The sequence below is a fragment of the Cnephaeus nilssonii genome (assembly GCF_951640355.1).
Source record: "Cnephaeus nilssonii genome assembly, chromosome: 3".
Taxonomy (NCBI): domain Eukaryota; kingdom Metazoa; phylum Chordata; class Mammalia; order Chiroptera; family Vespertilionidae; genus Cnephaeus; species Cnephaeus nilssonii.
The window spans coordinates 31397794-31416926 of record NC_137074.1 but is presented as its reverse complement, the minus strand read 5'-3'; the positions used below and the strand labels follow the sequence as shown (position 1 = coordinate 31416926).

The following is a 19133-nucleotide window of genomic DNA, read 5'->3' as shown; positions in this document are numbered from 1 at the left end:
TTTCTTTTCATACAAACTTATTTATTTGGATTTTTTATATTTCAAATTATTGATACATTCAAAGAGTAATTTTAATCTCGACATCCGAGTGCAAAAGGTTAATTATCTTTTGCTACTAATATGGAGGCTATTACATGTCCACTGAGTATTCTTACTAGATCTGCTTGGCAATCATTATCTATTTATAACCTCTGCCTTCTTAATTTAAGGAAACAAAGTTAAAAATGTTTTTACAATGTGTCCAAGATACACCTTTGAAAGATAGATTATGTGTTGTGAATGGATGCACAGATGGATAGATAGATGGATGGAAGTTAAGAAGAATGAAGGGCATTAAAATAATGTTTATTGATTAAATTCAAACCACATTAGGCAAAAGAAAATAGAAAATATTTTAAATGACTACATTTATAATGGCATAAAAATCAAATACTTAGAAATAAATTTACAGAAAGATGTGAACAACTTCTACATCGTAAACTACAAAATATTATTGAGAGAAATTAAAGAAGACCTTAATAAATAGAGGTATATACTATTTCAAAGATTAGGATGCTCCGTATTCTAAAAATGTTATTTCTCCCCAATTTGACCCATGACTTCAACTGAATTCCCTACCAAAATCATTTTAGGTATATCTGTGGTTATTGACAAACTGATTTTTAAAATGTTATATGAAAATGCAAAGGGCTAAGAATACTCAAGGCAGTCCTGAGAGGAACAAAGCTGGAGGATGTACTAGTATGTTGCTAGTTACTGGGGCTTATAAAGCTGCTCTAAGTAATTAGAACAGAGTAGTATTGTCACAAGAATAGACAAATGGCCAAGGAAACAAAATCGAGAGCCCAGGGACAGACCTGCTTCACAGCTCACCTGAGTTATGACAAAGGAACTGCTTCAGTGCCTGGGGAAAGGGTGCCCTTATCAGTCAGTAAGGTCAATTGAATATCCATGTGAGAACATGAAGCTTGACACCTACTTATTCCGTATTAAAAAATTAATTCGAGCTGGATTATAGACATAAATGTGAATGATATATATATAAAAAAATAAAGCTCCTAAGAGAAAATATAGGATAATACCACCATGGCTTTGCAGTAGACAAAAATATTTCTCAAACAGAACGCAAAACAAAATTTGAGGAGAAACAAGGAGCTACAACTGCTGATCTTCAAATCTGACATTTATCTCCAAGTATTGATGTGCCATCGTGTAAACTTAATTTGAATTTCTGACTTCACATTTTACTCATTCAGAGAAAGCATGATGAATGTTTTTAGTCATCCAGACTACCCAGTGGGTACCAAGCATCTATTGGGTCTTCAGGGTGGTTTCTGCATAATACACCTTTTTGCTCTGCTGGGTAACCCTGTAGGGGCTCAGTCCTGTGATCTTCAGGGTTCTAAAAGCAGAAGGGAGGTTTCATCGCATGAGTATCTCTCAATACCTAGTTTAAAAATGCTTGAAAACCACTGTTTTCTTCCTTCTTCCAATGCAATCATTCTTCCAAATGATACTGGCATTTGAGATAAGGTGACTCATTGGAAGGAACATTTGATCATAAGGAGTTTCAGAGATGACCCTCCTTCCATCATATGAACCTTTGGCTCACTTATATGCCCTGGTACCTGCTTTGAACCACTTTGGTGGTGAAGCAGGGAATGGAATTTTAAGGATTCGTGGTGTGTTAATATGCTATTAAAACCATACATTTTAATCTGTGTGATGCCTACCTTGAGCCAAACTAACTCAATACTAAAGGTAATTTTTAAAGGCCCAAACCACTGCAACTGTCCTGTTGCATGGTTTATATTTACTGATATTCCTAAACATACACATGGACCTTTTTGGTCACCCATATTCTCATGCTGAATTTTTTCAACAAGGGAATTTAGACATTTAGTGTGTTTTTTTCTTTTTGTGTCAACCTCATCTTTCATATCATGATTTTGTTGTTATGGAGAAAAAATAAAAGTACAGAAAATCATAACTAATAAAATGGCAATAGTTAGGTGTACAATACTTTGAGTTATCAATTGTTAGCATAACAAAATTTGCTTCAAGATTCCAATTTTAGAATCTTTTAGATTATATTTTTTTATTAAAAAACATGTGACTTAGAGCACATCTGTAGGTTTTAGAACTAACTCCCCAAAGAAGCCAAAATCAGAATAATTCATGGAGACCTGGAATAAGATCAGTTTTGGATGTCACTGAGTAATAATCCTACCTAATAATAGACAAATATGCAAATTGACCGCACCTTCGCTACGCCCAAGCCACGCCCACCAGCCAATCAGGACGAGTATGCAAATTATCCCAACAAAGATGGCGGCTAATTTGCATATCAAGACAGCTTAGAAAGAAGCCAAGAGATGCTGAAGGGAGCAAAGCTGCGGAGAAGCAAGCAAGCCGGGGGGGAGGAGAAGGGAGGAGCGGAGGCGGGGCCGGGGGAGAAGGAAGGAGAGCGGGGCGGGCTGGCGGAGAAGGCGGGCCGGGGGAGAAGGGAGGAGCATAGGCGGGGCCGGGGGAGAAGGAAGAGAGCGGGGCGGGCTGGCGGAGAAGGCGGGCGGGGGGACAAGGGAGGAGCGGAGGCGGGGCGGGGTAGAGTGCAGCAGGAAACCCTATTGCAGGATTCTTCCTGCAACGGGAACACTAGTTTCATATAATGAACACAAAGTCACACATGTCATAAAGCACTCAAAATGACAGTGATAAATGCCAACAAAGGAAACAGAAATTGTTGCTTTCCTTTTTAATGTGGGCCACGTTGGCTAAAGCCAATGGGAAACGTCTTGGCTGTTCTGAGAAATATTTTATTGTGCTTAATTAAATCTGTGTAATAGGAAGTAACTTTTAAATTCAAATATTGCCCCCAAAAGTGGAGGATTCTGTTGAATCAGTTTAGTTTTTTGTATGTAGACTTTATAGGTGTTCCCGTCACAAACTAGCAAAGACAGGCAGTCCTCACTTTTCACGGTACTATTAGCTGAACTCATGTATGCTGAACCACATCATCTCTTAGGTGGTTCCTGAGGTCAAAGCAGGTATGAAAGCATTTCCTTTAGCACAGCACCATGCATCGCAAGGGCCACCTCTATAGTTCAGTTTATATTGATCCATTGCCTATGGCTTAGTACAGCACTGTGAGCACATGAAAGATATGAGTATAATAATGAAAGTATCTCTGGATGAGTCTATTACTTTTTTGGATCATTAATATCTGAAATAGTTTATTTGCATCTTGGCTTATGTTCCTATTAATCCTTTTCAACTCTCCGTCACTCCAGGGGCTGAGTCACCTGCACCAGCATAAAGTGATTCATCGAGATATTAAAGGGCAAAATGTCTTGCTGACTGAAAATGCAGAAGTTAAACTAGGTAAGAACAGAATCCAGTGAGCCTAGGAATTGCAGGAATTGATAAGATTATTTCAACAGCTGGCTTTTTGGGGGTTTTTTTTGTAATGAATGTAAATTTGTCACTGTGGATTTGGAGGTCTTTGTGCTAAGAATGCAGAGGAAAATGTTTCTTTGTTTATTTCAAAAACATTTTCTAAAAGCACTTTGAGGAGTGAATTGGTCTGTGCTAAACAGAACCATGTGTTTAATTAATGTATAGAAATAATTGATTTTTTTAAAGCGAAGACCCTTTAAATGAGAAGTGAGTGACCTTGAAATGTTTTCCTATATCTTTCTGTTTGTTTACATTATTGCTATAACAGAACAATGGTGACCCATTTTTTATTAAAAATATCCACAGTTAAACATATTTAAAATAATGAATTCCTGCTGTATTCCCATATGTTTTAGGTTAAATTTACATTGATTTCATTATTACCTGTGCAAAATGGATGCCCAATATTCTACTTGGCACGCATACCAGTTATCCCACTTCCATCTGCCAGAGTTGTACGTGAGGGAATCCTTTTCTCTGGTGCTGTCCATTAGAGCCCTTCCCATAACAAATCCGAGGTTGTCCAGATATGGATATATAAACTATAAGCAAACAGAATCCCCACATGCATTTGTCAGCTTGATGTCTATGAGTAAGAGTATAAATTGACAGATATCTCATAGGCTACACAATTTGTCTCCTAGAAAAGAATCACTGTCAGTATAATTGGTTATTTTCAGAGATTTAAATATCTCCCATGTTTATATCCCAAACATTTGTTCTTACCTTTTTTGGTTATAATATATAATTTTCATATTTAGCATTTAGAGCCAAACTTTCATCTCATGAATATTCCTTGTAAAACCAAAGCATACATTATATAGGGAACGCAGTTATATATGTGGTGACTAGATAAGCTATTCTCAGAATATTTGCTCTCCACTAATTAAGTTATTGCTGAGATACTATAATACCACAGGCCCTGTATATGGCACGTTTACAAAGATTATCTCACATAAACATCATAGCAACTCTACGTAGCTATCACCCTCATTTTATGGATAGGAAACAAGCTCAAAGAGGTTGATCTACTAGCCTTAAGTCACATCACTAGGAAGTGGCTGAAATGGGGTGGAAACTACGCAGTCTGACTCCAGAAACTTAGTTCATAATCACTTTCTTTGAATCCCTTAAATATTACCCTTTATGGTGGCGACCAAGTTTGCTTTTTATTTAACAGCTATTTTTGGTCCCCAGGAAGCCTTGGTATAAACACATGTAACACTTAGTGATTTTGTTCTTGGTTCACTTCATCCATTTATACATGCAATTTAAAAATACACATTCACAATAGCAAAAAGGAAGAAGCAACCCAAGTGTCCATTAACAAATGAATGGAAAAACAAAATGTGGCACCTGCATACAATACAATATTATCCAGCTTTCAAAAGGAAGAACATTTCCCGGGAGCACCCCCACACCTTTCCCTTTCCCTTCCCATTTCCCTTCACCTCCCCCCTAAAGAAAGAAAACAAAAAGGAAGGACAATTTGACACGTGCTGCAACATGGATTAATCTTGAAAACCGTTATGCTAAGTGATGTAAGCCAGTCACGAAAAGACAAATACTATATGATTCCACTTAGATGAGGTACCTGTAATAGTCAGATTCACAGAGACAGCAAGTAGAATGGGGTTTACCAGGGGCTGGGAGGAGGGGAGAGGGGCTAGTTATTGTTTGATGGCTACAGAGTTTCAGCTGGGGAAGAGGAAAAAGTTCTTGAATTGAATGGTAGTGATGGTTGCACAACAATGTGAATGTACTTAATGTTACAGAACTATAACACATTAAAATGGTAAATTTTATGTTATGTATATCTTAACAAAAATGCATATTCATTTTAGCATCATATAAAAACCATAAACTTGATTCATTTTGCCTTCTCTTAAATAGTGGACTTTGGAGTCAGTGCCCAGCTGGATCGAACAGTGGGCAGGAGGAATACTTTCATCGGTACTCCCTACTGGATGGCACCGGAAGTTATCGCCTGTGATGAAAACCCGGATGCCACATATGATTTCAAGGTATGACTTCTTACTTCTTCATTATGTTTCAAAGTGATGACCAAAATATCACCCTTGAATCTTTTAGAGAATTCTCACATGGCTTTAGGTAATGCAAAGGGAAAGCAAAACAACAACAACAACATTATTTGAATTTAAAATGATAAGACATTCTAGTGAGAATCTTTTTAATGAAGTCACCCATCATATCTGATTGCCTATTTGTAAAAAAAAAAAAAAAAAGTTTAAACCATTTTCTATATTCTCATGAATTTACTCTCACATCTAATTAGGGCACATATTTCTGTTTTGCTTATAGTTTAGATGTTTTGCAAAGTATATGTACAAAAAATGTTTTATGTTAAAAGAAACCAAGATATGAATTTGTTGTCTTGGGTCATCTTTCTCTGATTAAAAATAATCAGACTTACTTATTCCACATTGCTTCAAGTTTAATTATTGGAGTTTTGTTTGGGTGTTTTTTTTTCAGTAAGAGAGAGAACCAAATGGGATGTTGGTAGCTACTTTATGGCGTTTCTGTAGCCTGTGGTGGTGTTTCATAGAAATTTGATTTGTGGCTTGTAATTTTGTATCATAAACTGGTAATTTGTTAATAAATTCCAAGCAGTGTTTAAACAGAGAGGTGAAAGTTGTCCCTTTCTCCAAGAAACCCTCCTCTTTTCTATTCTGCTAGCCAGTAACCAAAAATAATTTTGTGTTCCTAGTCCATTAATAGTTGCAATGTCAGGTAACATTGTTGTCATGAATTATGCTTGAAAGTGGAGACATTAAAATTGGGGTCAGATGGGATAGAGGCACTGTGAGTTTTTAGACTGTACAGTAGATCTTGGTTGCCACCATAAAGGGTAATATTTAAGGAATTCAAAGAAAGTAATTTTGAACTAAGACTGTGTAGTTTCCATCCCATTTCAGCCACTTCCTGGTGATGCGACTTAAGGCTAGTAGATCATCCTCTTTGAGCTTCTTTCCTGATCCATAAAATGCGGGTGAGGATATCTACATAGAGTTGCTATGATGTTTATGTGAGATAATCCTTGTAAACATGCCATATACAGGGCCTGGTGAATAATAGTCTCTCAGTAATAACTTAATTAGTGGTGAGCAAATATTCTGAGAATAGCTTATCTAGTCACTACATATATAACTGTGTTCCCTATATAATGTATGCTTTGGTTTTATAAGGAATAAGGGATATTCATGAGATGAAAGTTTGGCTCTAAATGCTGAATATGATCTGTCATCTTTGTGCGGATCCCAGGACAACCTTGGGCAAAACCTAGGCTGGTTTCATGATGCGTGGACTTTTTGCCAAAGGACTATAGTGATCATCTTGAAATACCCTCGTCTTCCAGATGAGAAACTGAGGCCGAGGCATTTGCAAGTGCACACTCAGTTAGTGATCTTCTTAGAGTTGGGACTTGAACCCAGATCCCCAGTGCTCTGTTCAGAGTTCTTCCCAATATTCAGGGTGGAACAAAAGTAGTTTTTCAGTGTTTATATGGAAAATAATACAATAGTTAAGAAATAATACTAGAATAAACTGTGTTTTGCATACTCACAACTGTGAATCTACTTGTGCCCCACCCTGTATTACCCTGCTCCTGGAAGATGTTCTCCTATATAAATCTCTAGTTTACCAACAAAACAGCCTCTGAAGAGTATATGTGAAAAATTCCTTCTTTAAAGAACATTTTTAGTTCTCCAGATATGGGGTTATTATTGAAAGCAGGTCAGAAAGATGCAAACATTGCAGTGTTTTGGGGATCCAGTGTCCCTGAGCATTGACAAAATTATTGGCCTCTCTGAAGAAATGCAAGCTCAAAGGTCTGAAAACAAAATAATCCCCTGTAAATTCCTCCTTCTTCCAAGGTTAGTTCACTGTCATAACCTGACAATAATCTGTCTGGAAGCAGCAGCCAAGTTAAAAATCAATCTCCTGCCAAAATAAATGTCGCTTATTTAAACTGCTAATGGTAAGCACATCTAAATGAATTAATTTGCAGATCCCTTGAGAGGAGCCACTACAAAATATATATCCCAGACCAGATATGTGTATCATAATTGGCTATAAGCAAATCTTCAAACTATAGTCATACTAAACAAGTACTGATTAGTCTACATTTGGGCCACAGATATTTTGGACTACTTTATAATATACCAGGGAGATTCAGAGTGTTTCAAACCTCTACCCTTAGCTTAGCCGTTTAGCTGGCTGTGTTATGACTGGCTATCATGCATGTGAACTTTTGTTTTGTGATGTAAAATAGATTCCTGTGATTTAGTTGTTTTCAGTAGCATGAGTAGAAGAGGACTTCCTTCCAGCCAAGCCAAAGCTTGGAATTAAACTGGTATCTTGGTCCTCTTTCCTCAGATTATGGCTAAGGAATGTAATTTGGGACCAGTGAACATTTTGGAGCCCATGCAATAACTCTCAGTGTAGACAAAGCCCAGTGTATGAGTAACCCCAGGGCACGTCATGCTGCACAGGGCGACTTCAGAGGAACTGGAAGGTTCATGTGACTGTACAAGTATCCTGAGACATTAAAGAAGTGAAGGTTCATTTCTGTGTCTTTTGTTAAAAACTAAAGAATCCTGATGAGAGACAAGATTCAACTGTATCAGCCATTTAGACGTTAGTGTAAGTTAGTTTGTCAGGATTGTCATGAGTGTAGTCTGTACAGAGGAGGAAGAAGTCATGGCAAGACTGTAAGCTTCAATGGTCACTTGTCACGGGTAAAAGAAGGAACTTGACAAAAGGGTGACAATAAGGAAGATTGGGCAGAAAGGAAGGTTTGGGGACCCTTAGAAGATGCATTTCAACCACTTCACAGTTTTATCGTGGACCAGAGTGGAAAGCTATCTTTAAATAATTTTTCTACTTCTTTTTTGGCACCAGGTCTTATCCTTCCTTCTGTTCACTATTCTTAGGAATATGGTTTATCACCAGGAGACAACTGGACAATCCTTTGACCTTTAAAACCATTTATTCATTCACCCAATGAATATCCACTGTGTGTAAGGAATTAGTCAACTTGTATTGGTATGTGGAGTGTTTGACTAAAAAGCTCACTTGTAAACTCATCAAAGTTCAAGGGTTTGGTGCTGTGTGCTTGGTAGCCCAATTAACCAAGCTGTGTATCCCAGCCTCAGAAAGGGATGTTATTGCTTTGGGTCCTCATGGACTACAGATACTTTCAGCCCAGAGGGCATGTTTAGAATAAAAGAGGGCTTAAAGGCCACTGGGCTTGGTTAGATTCCCTACCACAAAACCCTTCCTTTAAAATACAGGCAGAACATAAGTAGATGAGTGGATTAAAAAGCTGTGGTACATGTATACCATGGAATACTATGCAGCAGTAAAAACGAAGTATCTCTTACCTTTTGAGACATCATGGAGGGACCTGGAGAGTATTATGCTCAGCAAAATAAGCCACTCAGAGAAAGATAGGATCACGTGATCTCACTCATATGTGGAATCTAAAGAACAAAAATAAAGTGATAAACAAAATAGATCCAGAGACACAGAAGCATGGAACAGACTGTCGAACCTCCCAGGGAAGGTGGGGGTGGATGGGTGGGTGGGAAAGAGGTCAACCAAAGGACTTGTATGCATATATACATAACCCATGGACACAGACAATGGGGTGATGAAGGCCTAGGAGGGATGGGTGCTGGGTGGAGGGCATCAATGGGGGGGAAAAGCAGGAAATCTGTAATACTTTCAACAATAAAGACAAATTTACAAAAATAAAGGTAGAATGCAAAAGAGAAGAGTGTAGTTTGGTTTTATTATTTGACTTGTTTTATGGTTTATTATTATGTACTAGAGGCCCGGTGCACGAAATTATGTACTAGGGTCCCTAGGCCTGGCCAGCGATCAGGGCCAATTTGTGGGGCGACCGGTGAGGCAGTCAGGATGGCCCCCCCTACTGGCCTGGGTCCTTCAGGCTGGGGGCAGCTCCTACATTGAGCATCTGCCCCCTGGTGGTCAGTGTAGATCATAGCGACCCGTGGTTCCACTGGTAGTTCCTCCGTTCGGTCGATTTGCATATTAGGCTTTTATTATATAGGATTCTTTGAGTTGTCTAAGATATCTTTAAAGACTGCTATAATTTTTTCTAAAAACTACAATAATTCATTAAAATATGGGCCTGTGTAGGAAAGTAGTCTGAAGAGCTCATGCTTTTTATTGCAGCCTGGTTTTGTCTGATCTCTCCCGGGCGCAGTAAGTGCTGCCTGAAAATAGCCCCTCTCGGAGGAGGAGCACCAGAATCTCATTGCCTGGTGTGCTCACTTTCCCCCAGAGGCCCTCCTTTCTTGTTTTCAGAAATTCTGTCAAAACACTTCAAGCAAAAGGAAAGGTTTCATTTCCCTGATAAGTGTGTGGGGCAATAATGAAAGCTTTCTCATTTCATAATAAGCATTCAAGAGATTTGAAATTAATAAAACTGCAAAATTCCTAGGCTGTTTAAATTGTTACATTTTCAATTTGAATTTCATTGGGTTGGATGGGATTTGTCAAGTAATTTATAGCCCTATACTTACTGCTTTAACACAACCACTCACTAAAGAAACTTCTCGGCAGCCAAAAGCCCATTAGTAGGGAACTGGTTGAATAGACTAGCACATCTGTCCAGCGGAATACGATGGAGCCATTTAAGCAACAAGGCAGTGTCCATATTGAAGCTGGGCAGATCTCAAGATAGCATGTTCAGTGCAAAGGGCAACTCACAGTATAGTACACATAATGGAGTCTTATTCTTCCCCAGTCCATTGCTCTATGACGTGTAGGTGGAGAACTTAAAATGTTTATTTTATACTAAAGGCCTGGTGCACGAAATTCATGCACGGGGGGCTGGGGGGGGGAGGGGTCCCTTCAGCCCAGCCTGCACCCTCTACAATCTGGGATCGGGCCTAAACTGGCAGTTGGACATCCCAGGACCACTGGCTCCTAACTGCTCATCTGCCTACCTGTCTGATCACCCCTAACTGCCCCCCCCCTGCCAGCTTGATCACCCCTAACTGCTTCTGCTGGTCTGATTGCCCCTAACTGCCCCCCTGCCGGCCTGGTCGCCCCCAAGTCCCCCCTCCCCGGCCAGCCTAGTCACCCCCAACTGCCCCTTCCCGCTGGCCTGGTCGCCCCTAACTGCCCCCCTCTGCCGGCCTGGTCGCCCCTAACTGCCCTCCCCCACCGGCCTGGTAACCCAAAACTGCCCCCCCACTGGCCTAGTCGCCCCTCACTGCCCCCCCTGCCAGTCTGGTCACCCCCAACTGGCCCCCTGCCAGCCTGGTTGCCCCACGCAGCCTGCTGTTCAGTTGTTTGGTCTTCCCTCACTAACCCCCCCTGCCAGCCTGGTTGCCCCACACAGCCTGCTATTCGGTGGTTACTGTGACGACGTCCTGGATAATTTGCATATTCGTCTATTATTAGTATAGATCTTTTTCTCCTGTACCCCCCACATGCACACAAACTGGCCTTCCTTTTATTTGTTTATTTTTTAAATATATTTTTATTGATTTCAGAGAGAGGAAGGGAGAGGGAAAGAGATAGAAACATCAATGATGAGAGATTTGTTGATTGGCTGCCTCTTAAATGTCCCACACTGCGGATCAAGCCCACAACACAAGCATGTGTTCTGACAGGGAATTGAACCATGACCTCCTGGTTCATAGATCAGTGTTCAACCACTGAGCCATGCTGGCCGGGCTGGCCTTGCTTTTCTTTAAGTCAGTAAAGTAAGAGATGTATAGTGTGCCCAGCCAGCATTGTTGCCACTTTACCTGACTCAGGTGTGCTGGTTGAACTGCCAGTCAATGATAACTGGTCCTCAGGGTCTGTCTGCACCAGTATTTTTCAAATACTCACTATGTGCACAGCATTGTGTTAGTGTTCTCTTCACATTACTGGTGTGGAAATGGGCACAGAGGAATTAAGTGGCTTGCCCAAGTCACCAAGCTAGGCTGTCCAGTGTGGGCTCTCTCTGCCTCTCAGGGCATGCTGGGCTCTTTTCCTGTGCCACACTGCCTCTTTTTTGTGTGTTTGGTTCAGCTATCTGAAAGTATTCTTTTCTGCACATGTTGGGCAGCCCAACCCCCAAGGCCTGCTATCTTGTGCTCCAGTTGCCTGCATGCCAGATGGCCCCCCACCCGCCGGAAGTGTTGTGCTTGCCTCCGCCTCCTCAGAGGCACTAGAATTTGTCTCTGTTTTGTTTGTAATGCGCACAAGACTGGGCTATTAATCATGCCACAGGGCAGGCGGCACCGTACCTCTGAAATAATGAATTACCGAGCTCCTGCCAAAATGAGTCACACCATGGCCATGAAGGAAACTTATCTCTCCCGGACTCTCCTCATCTTGTTCCTCCCTCTTCCCTTTCTCGTCTCCTGTGATCTGTCTTGCCAGTTGTAATTGGAACATTTTCTCCCGTATTTAAGTTCTGAAGTGTCTTGGGGACTTGCTAATGCACCCAAAGGCTTGAACAAGGCCCGTGAAGGACATTTATTGCTCTCTAGCATGGACAGTTAAGCATAGCTTACAAGCAGCTCTGGGTATATATATATGGCAAGGAATATAAATGTTCTTTTTGTAAAACAAGAGAACCCCAGCCCAAAAAAAAGAAAGAAAAAAACAAGATCCTAATGATGCCGTCAAAAAAGGGCTTAAAAAAGAAGCCGTTTCTGGCCTGGTCATGTGACAGGATGCTCAGGAGTCGGGATGGTGTGACCTTTGGTTTGAAGGAGTTGTTTGGGGGCTTGGGGAAAGCCACCTTAGAGGGGATCTGAGCTGTTGTGAACTGAATAAAGGCAGCATCTCTTTTCACAGACCCTTTCTGCTTCTTATGGCATAAATCCAAGCTCACCTAACAACTGGGCCCTCTCTCCATTTCCCTACTGTCAAAATGTGCTTCTTCAAATCATTGCTGTGTGCATATTATCAGTAAGGAATGCTTTGGGCTGTACTTACTTACATTTCAGAAGTTTAAAGGCAGGCAGTTCAGAGTTGGTGTAGGGCCTCATTGATGTCTTTAAAAACCCAGGCTGCTACCTTTCTGTCCTGTCATTTTTAGTTTGTTGACTTATTGCCACATGTTTGCAAGAAGGATGCTGTAGCTCAAAGAGCATGCTTTCCTTCAAGGCACGAAGAAGTAGGGAAGAATTGTCAAGACATTGGCTGTATTTGTCACTTATTTCAGGAAAAGCAAAAGCTTTCTCAGAAGCTCCCAGAAGATGTTTGCCTGTGTCTCATTGGCCACAACTGTGTCACATTCTTAATTGTCATCCTTAGCTGTAGGGAAGTCTGGACAAACACACTTAGATTTCCTGCACTCATAAATGAAGGCCACAAAGGAAATGGGGGTTGAAAATGTCTGTTGGGTTAGCCAACAAACAGTGTCTGCTAAAACCAAGTAGAGGGAAATTAGAGAAGGTTAAACTGAACAGGCAAAGGCAGTCTCACCTAATAGTAGAGGAGAAGGAAATTAATATTCTGGAGGCCACTGTGTGCCAGATTTTGGGCTAGGTAGTATGGACGTATACCATTCCACACGTGGGTATTTTCTTAAAAAAAAAAAAAAAAGCGTATGTCCACACAAAGACTTGTGATGGATGTAGCAGCTTTATTTGTAACTAGAGGCCCAGTGCATGAAATTCATCCACAGGTAGGGTCCCTAGGCCTGGCCAGCCATCAGGGCCAATCGGGGCCTTCCAGCTGCCAGCTGGGGCCTTCCTTCATTCTGCGCCGCCCCCTTGTGGTCAGCACCCGTCATAGTGAGCGATCGAATTCCTGGTCTCCCGGTCGAACTCTTGAGGGGACATTTTGCATATTAGCCTTTTATATATAGAGATAGCTTAGAATGAAAACCCCCCAAATATCCACCTTCATATTTGCACCCCATTTCACAGTACAAAACCACTTGATTCCTGCTCCTCTTGATTATAGTGATGGTTTCACAGGCGTATACATATGTCAAACCTTGCAAATGATACACTTTAAACATGTGCAGTTAATTATAGGACAGTGTAGAAAACAGTCGAATAGCAGCGATTTCATATGGTTTAAGCCAGAGACACATTTGAGTGATAAATTAATTTTTATTGAATTTATTGGGGTGACATTGGTTAGTAAAATTATATAGGTTTCAGGTGTACAGTTCTCTCTACATCATCTGTATATTGTAGTATGGCTCTACCACCCCAAGTAATGACAGATTAATTTTTTAAACCATGAAAGGCATTGTCAATGAAAGTGAATGAGGCTCTGACTACTTTGAAGCTTCGCAGCTGTAATAGGTTTGTAAAGAGATGACTGAATGGTTTCCCCACGGGCAGTTTTGAAGCAATTACCAAGTGTAACCAAGTTCTCCTTTGGCGACTGCATTCATGCTTATGTCTGTGCTTCCTTCTCTTCCAGAGTGACTTGTGGTCTCTGGGAATCACCGCTATCGAGATGGCAGAAGGTGCTCCCCGTAAGTATCTTCCTCCGGGTGAAATCGGTTGCTGTCCGCTCTGCAGGTACTGAAGCTTCTGTGCCAGGAGCCGAGGTAGCTTTACTTCTGCTACACCGAGCCCAGCATGGATTCTCGCTGGCGTATTTAGAAAGCAGTCATCTTAAATCAACCAGAAGTCCATTCATTTCCGAGTGGTGTGAGGATCTTGAATCTATGAGGGAAAAGGAAAAAGAAAGGGGAAAACTTATTTGTTTTACAGATTCAGTGTGTAGTTGATTCTTGAACTATTCTTCACTTACCATAAAACTGGGACCAACCCACAAATGAGAGTTTACACAGACTGTAAACTCTCACAAACATCAATGCTGATTCCCAGTGTATGCATTCCACAAACACTAATACCCGACTGCTTTCACTCCTATTAAAATACTGATGTTTAGATTTTTAGCTTTCCCTACTTATTTCAGGCAGAGTGGCCAGGATCTGGAATGTTCCTTGAGCTCTGGAATATGGCACTGCAGAGAGCCTCTGCCAGGCCATGAGCAATGCCTCACAGATTCCCATGCAGCAGGCACAAGTGACCAAGGGCCTCGCTGCTGCCATGCCCTGAGGCTGTGCCTCCCAAGGGCCACTCCCCATCAGTGACGAGCATGGCAGGGAGCTAAGGCAGACCCTTTGTAGGTAACTTTCACTCCTCAGTTTTATTCCTTAGTTTCCTTAGACTGTAGCACACTTCTGCCTACTTTTCTCCCTCTCACCTTCAGCCAATCAGATTTGCACAGAAATCTGATAATTCCCTCAGCCTTCCCCGGCTCCTTCCCTATTTCCTTTGAGGCAGAAATTGCCCCCTCTCACATTAAATAACACCTTGGTGGCTGCTTCTCAAAGGCTCCTCATTGCATGACAGGTTGTTATGTGCATGTGGTTCTTTTTACCTTCAAGTCATCATGCTAGAGTTGATAGATTTATCTGTAGCTTGATTGATTTGGAGTCTTTGTTGACAACTTCCCCTCATCCACTATGCTAAAAGGCATTTATGAATCATAAAAATAATACATTACCGTCTCAAAACCATATTGTCACTCTTGATAAGTAGTTGAAAGGGCTAAAAATAAGCTTCAACCCACAGAATTCTTTAGCTTTGGGGGAGAATATATTCTTATTCTAGGCACAAAGGAAAAGATACTCCCAGATGTTTGAAAAGTAAACTAGTGAAATATTGTGCTTAAAATAAGAATGTTTGAGTGCTTTCACAATAAACGATAATGTCATGTTTACATGTTGAGATATTTTTATAATTTTCCTGCCAGACTTCATTTGCCTTAATCCTGTGGGCTTCCTGGGGCCAGGGAATGAAATGAAACATAAAAACCATCATAAACCCTGAAAAGCCATTCAGGATATTTGGAAATACAGAGGCGAAGGTGTCTGGTCTAGTGTTTTATATTCCAAAAATCTATGTAGATAACATTGTATTTGGATGAGCCTTCAGTGTATAAGAAAAAGACCATGGATTATCAAAAATCCTTTGTTTTGACACTTAAGATTTTAATCATTAAATAACTTTATTTCCCTTAATGTTGTTTACTTTGAATCTTAGATGGTTATTTATAGTAAAGGGAAGGTTGTGGACCCTTTAACTTTGTACTCTTAAATATAAAGTCAAAGTAGAAATGTTACTCTCTAGCTGAAACGTGTTGTGTTTTATGAGGCTTGTAGTTGGCCATCAGCTCTGCTAAGTGCTCACCAGATGGAGGCTTTGTGATCTCTTCCCTCTACTCACTGGTCATTCGAGCACTTGGGAGCCGTGTGGTGACATTGGCTGCACAGCCAGGATGGGCTTGGCGTGAGCGTGGCCTCCTGGCTGGAGCTGGCCCTTGTTTGGTCTCTTGCAGCTCTCTGTGACATGCACCCGATGCGAGCTCTCTTCCTCATCCCCCGGAACCCTGCGCCGAGGCTGAAGTCTAAGAAATGGTGAGTTTGGTCTTCAGTGTTTTACAGATCCAACGGCAGGGCTTTCCTGTGATAATGTTTGCGGGGGGGGGGGGGTTAATTCAAATACTTATGTTCTGCTGACAGGATCAGACTATACACACTAAGACTTGGTGAGTGATTTTACATATGGATCATTCATCTTAAAATACATTTTGAGTAGTAGCTCCCCCCGCCCCCTTTTCTATGGATTTACTTTCTGAGGTTTCAGTTACCCACAGTCAAATGCTATCCAAAATATTTTATTTCCCCAACCATGGACATCATCATGACTCCATGATCCATGATCACCCGGAGCAGGTGATCCTCCATAGTCTAACGCTGCATCACAATGCCTAGTCATTCACCCCACTTCATCTCATCACATAGGCATCGGGTCATCTGACATCATCACAGGAAGAAAAGTGACTGCATTACAATAAAATATTTAAAAAGAAAGAGACACACAGTCACATAACTTTCATTGCAGTTATTATTGTAATTGTTCTATTTCATTTTTAGTTATTGTTATTAATCTTTTACTGTACCTAATTTATAAGTTAAACTTTATCATAGGTATGTATGTATGTATGCATGTATGCATGTATAAGTAAGAACATAGTATATATAGTGTTCTGTACTAACCATAGTTTCAGGCATCTGCTGGGGGTCTCAGAATGCATACCCGTGGGAAAGGGTGTACTATTGATTTGCACAGCAGGTCTTTATCCCCACACCTTTAAGGTAAAAGAGCTCTTAGCTAAAATGGGTAGTCAAGCCCAGCCAGCGTGGCTCAGTGGTTGAGCATCGACCTATGAACCTGGAGGTCACACTTCAATTCCAGGTCAGGGCACGTACCCAGGTTGCGGGTTCGATCCCCAGTGTGGGGCATGCAGGAGGCAACCCATCAATGATTCTCTCTCATCATTGATGTTTGTGTCTCTCTCTCCCTCTCTCTTCCTCTTTGAAATCAATAAAAATATATTTTAAAATAAAAATTAAAAAAATACATGTAAAATGAGTAGTCAAACCCAAGTAATATCTCTTCTGGCAGCACAGCCCAGAGAGGGTGATAGTTCAGAGAGTCTGCCTGTTAGATTGGCTGACTGTTCCTCTACATTTTAAGAGAATAATTCTCTTAAGTGCATACACACGCCTGGTGGTATGTGAGATGATTTCATAGGTCTGTCCATGAACATTTATAATTTTGGGTTTTTCTATTGCTTTCTCTTATGACAGGTGATACCAGCTTCTTATTTTGGGTAGTAATATAACCTTTAATAAACTTATTCACATAAAAAAGTGACTTAAAGTAAAATACTAAGTGAATTCTAGTATGGGGGTATAAAGGTATGGTGCGAGTTATTAGTAGTGAAGTTTGGGAAACAGTTTCACAGGTTGGTTGGACTTCTGACATGTGCTTATATGAGGGTCTTTGTGCTTTATTAGTCTGTAACAAAAATGCATCACTCCCTCCGTTATCCCTGTGGCTATGGTATCCTCCCTGTTGTGGTGTATCCTTGAACCTCTGATTCCCCTTGCACAGGGGTCAATTCCTGGACCACCTATGACCTCCTGTCCTTTTTTTAGAGCATGAAGGACAGACTCTCTGCCCCCCTCTCATGCCACTTCATGATCAGGCCCTTGCCCGGAGCCCCTCCCGTTTCTCACCCACCCACAGTTCCACCCTCCACTATTCAGAGAGCAGTCTTGATCAATATCAGTCACTCAGAAATGGCACAGCCACCCGGGTGGAGCAGAGACAGGCACATTGCACCAAGGAAGGGAAGGAGGCTGCCAGAAGGGCCGGCAGCCCTGGAGTTGCCAAGGCTGCAGGAAGAGAGAGGGAGAGTTGCTATTGGTAACGAGGAGGCAGAGCATCCTCCGCTCCTGCTTCTCTCTCCAAGGGTCACTGTGATGTGAGACCATTCTCTCCCCAGCAACAGCCTTCCATTGGGCACCGGCACAGCGTGTGATCGCCCGGTGCTCAGGCCCTGCTTCCTCCTTTCTCCCTGGAACAGACTGCCCCAGGGAGGAGGCAACTCTGTTCTGTCCTCTGGAAGCGGCAGTGGCACTATGGAGCCTTCTGCCAGGTTTCTGCTTGGCCTTCACACCCAGCCTGCTGTATACAGTGGGCTCCACTCACCCTGTTCCCTCTTCTCTCCCTGCCCTGCCCCTGGACAGCGGTTTCCAGCTTCTCACAGCCGACAAGTGGGTTTTCTTTGAGCAGCTGCACACCATATTTCAGAAATATTAGCAAACGTATCTACAGCATTTATGTGTGTTGACACATGTACTTACATGTAATAGGCACTGTTTTAAGTATTTTGTACAAATTAACTCATTTAGTTATCACAGCAGTCTTTTGAGATAAGTACTTAATCTCCCTATTTGCAGCCAGGGAAACTGAGGCACGGAGAAGTTGTATAATTTGCCCAAAGTCACATAGTAAGTGATGGAACCCAAAGGAGAAAAAAAAAAGAAAGGATAGTTCTGGGAAATACAAATTTTAAAGGTCAAATTGCATGTAGGGAGTCAGTCCTATGATTACCAACAACTTTTAGCCTGGCTGGTTATAATGATTAATGTAATAATCTTTCAGGCATTTTTAATTCCTTTAACACAATTTAATATATAAACAGGAAAAATCTGGTAGGATAAAGTGTTCAGCCAGCGACACTGGTATTATAAGAACTAGTGTCTCAGACTATAAGCACCAATCACTAACATTTATCTCTCCATGCCAACCCTTGGGAAATTAGTATTACTAATCTTAGGCATTAAAAAAAAGACAGAACTAAATTACTGGCAGCAGAGATTCTAACAATAAAGTTATATAAATGTACTTTAAACCCTTAAGACCGCTCAGCAAATAGCCAGGTAGTGTTCAACATAGGTGGTGTTTTTAGTTTTAATTAAATGTGTAATTAAGTATATTGATTCTTTGGTCACACTAACTTAAATAAGAGACGATGAAGCTTTCTTTGAAGACTTGTAAGTCAGCATTATGTTCTCTTCAAACACAGTACTGTTTGAAGAAGATGCGGGACACATTGCCAGCTTTGTGGTTCTGCATCTTGGCCCACCCCTTGGACCCAAAGCTGTCCTCTTGAATATCTCTTGAGGTTCTTTCCCACTGGGAGAGAGTCTGGAGAAGTGACCCTGAGATAGGCTGGTTCCATCAAACATCTTCACCACATTCTCATCCTGGAGTTTCTCTGAGTTTGTGAGGTGT

General features: G+C 41.2%; 1 protein-coding gene across 2 annotated transcripts in view; it reads left to right on the top strand.

Annotated features, from left to right (window-relative positions):
- Window positions 1–19133, top strand: part of TNIK (TRAF2 and NCK interacting kinase) — a 344761-nt gene that overhangs the window by 222432 nt on the left and 103196 nt on the right. For both annotated transcript variants that reach the window (XM_079766830.1, XM_079766831.1), the window contains exons 6-9: window positions 3291–3381; window positions 5350–5480; window positions 13891–13945; window positions 15823–15901. In XM_079766830.1, the coding sequence (XP_079622956.1) occupies window positions 3291–3381; window positions 5350–5480; window positions 13891–13945; window positions 15823–15901 (356 nt within the window). The remainder of the gene's footprint in view (window positions 1–3290; window positions 3382–5349; window positions 5481–13890; window positions 13946–15822; window positions 15902–19133) is intronic.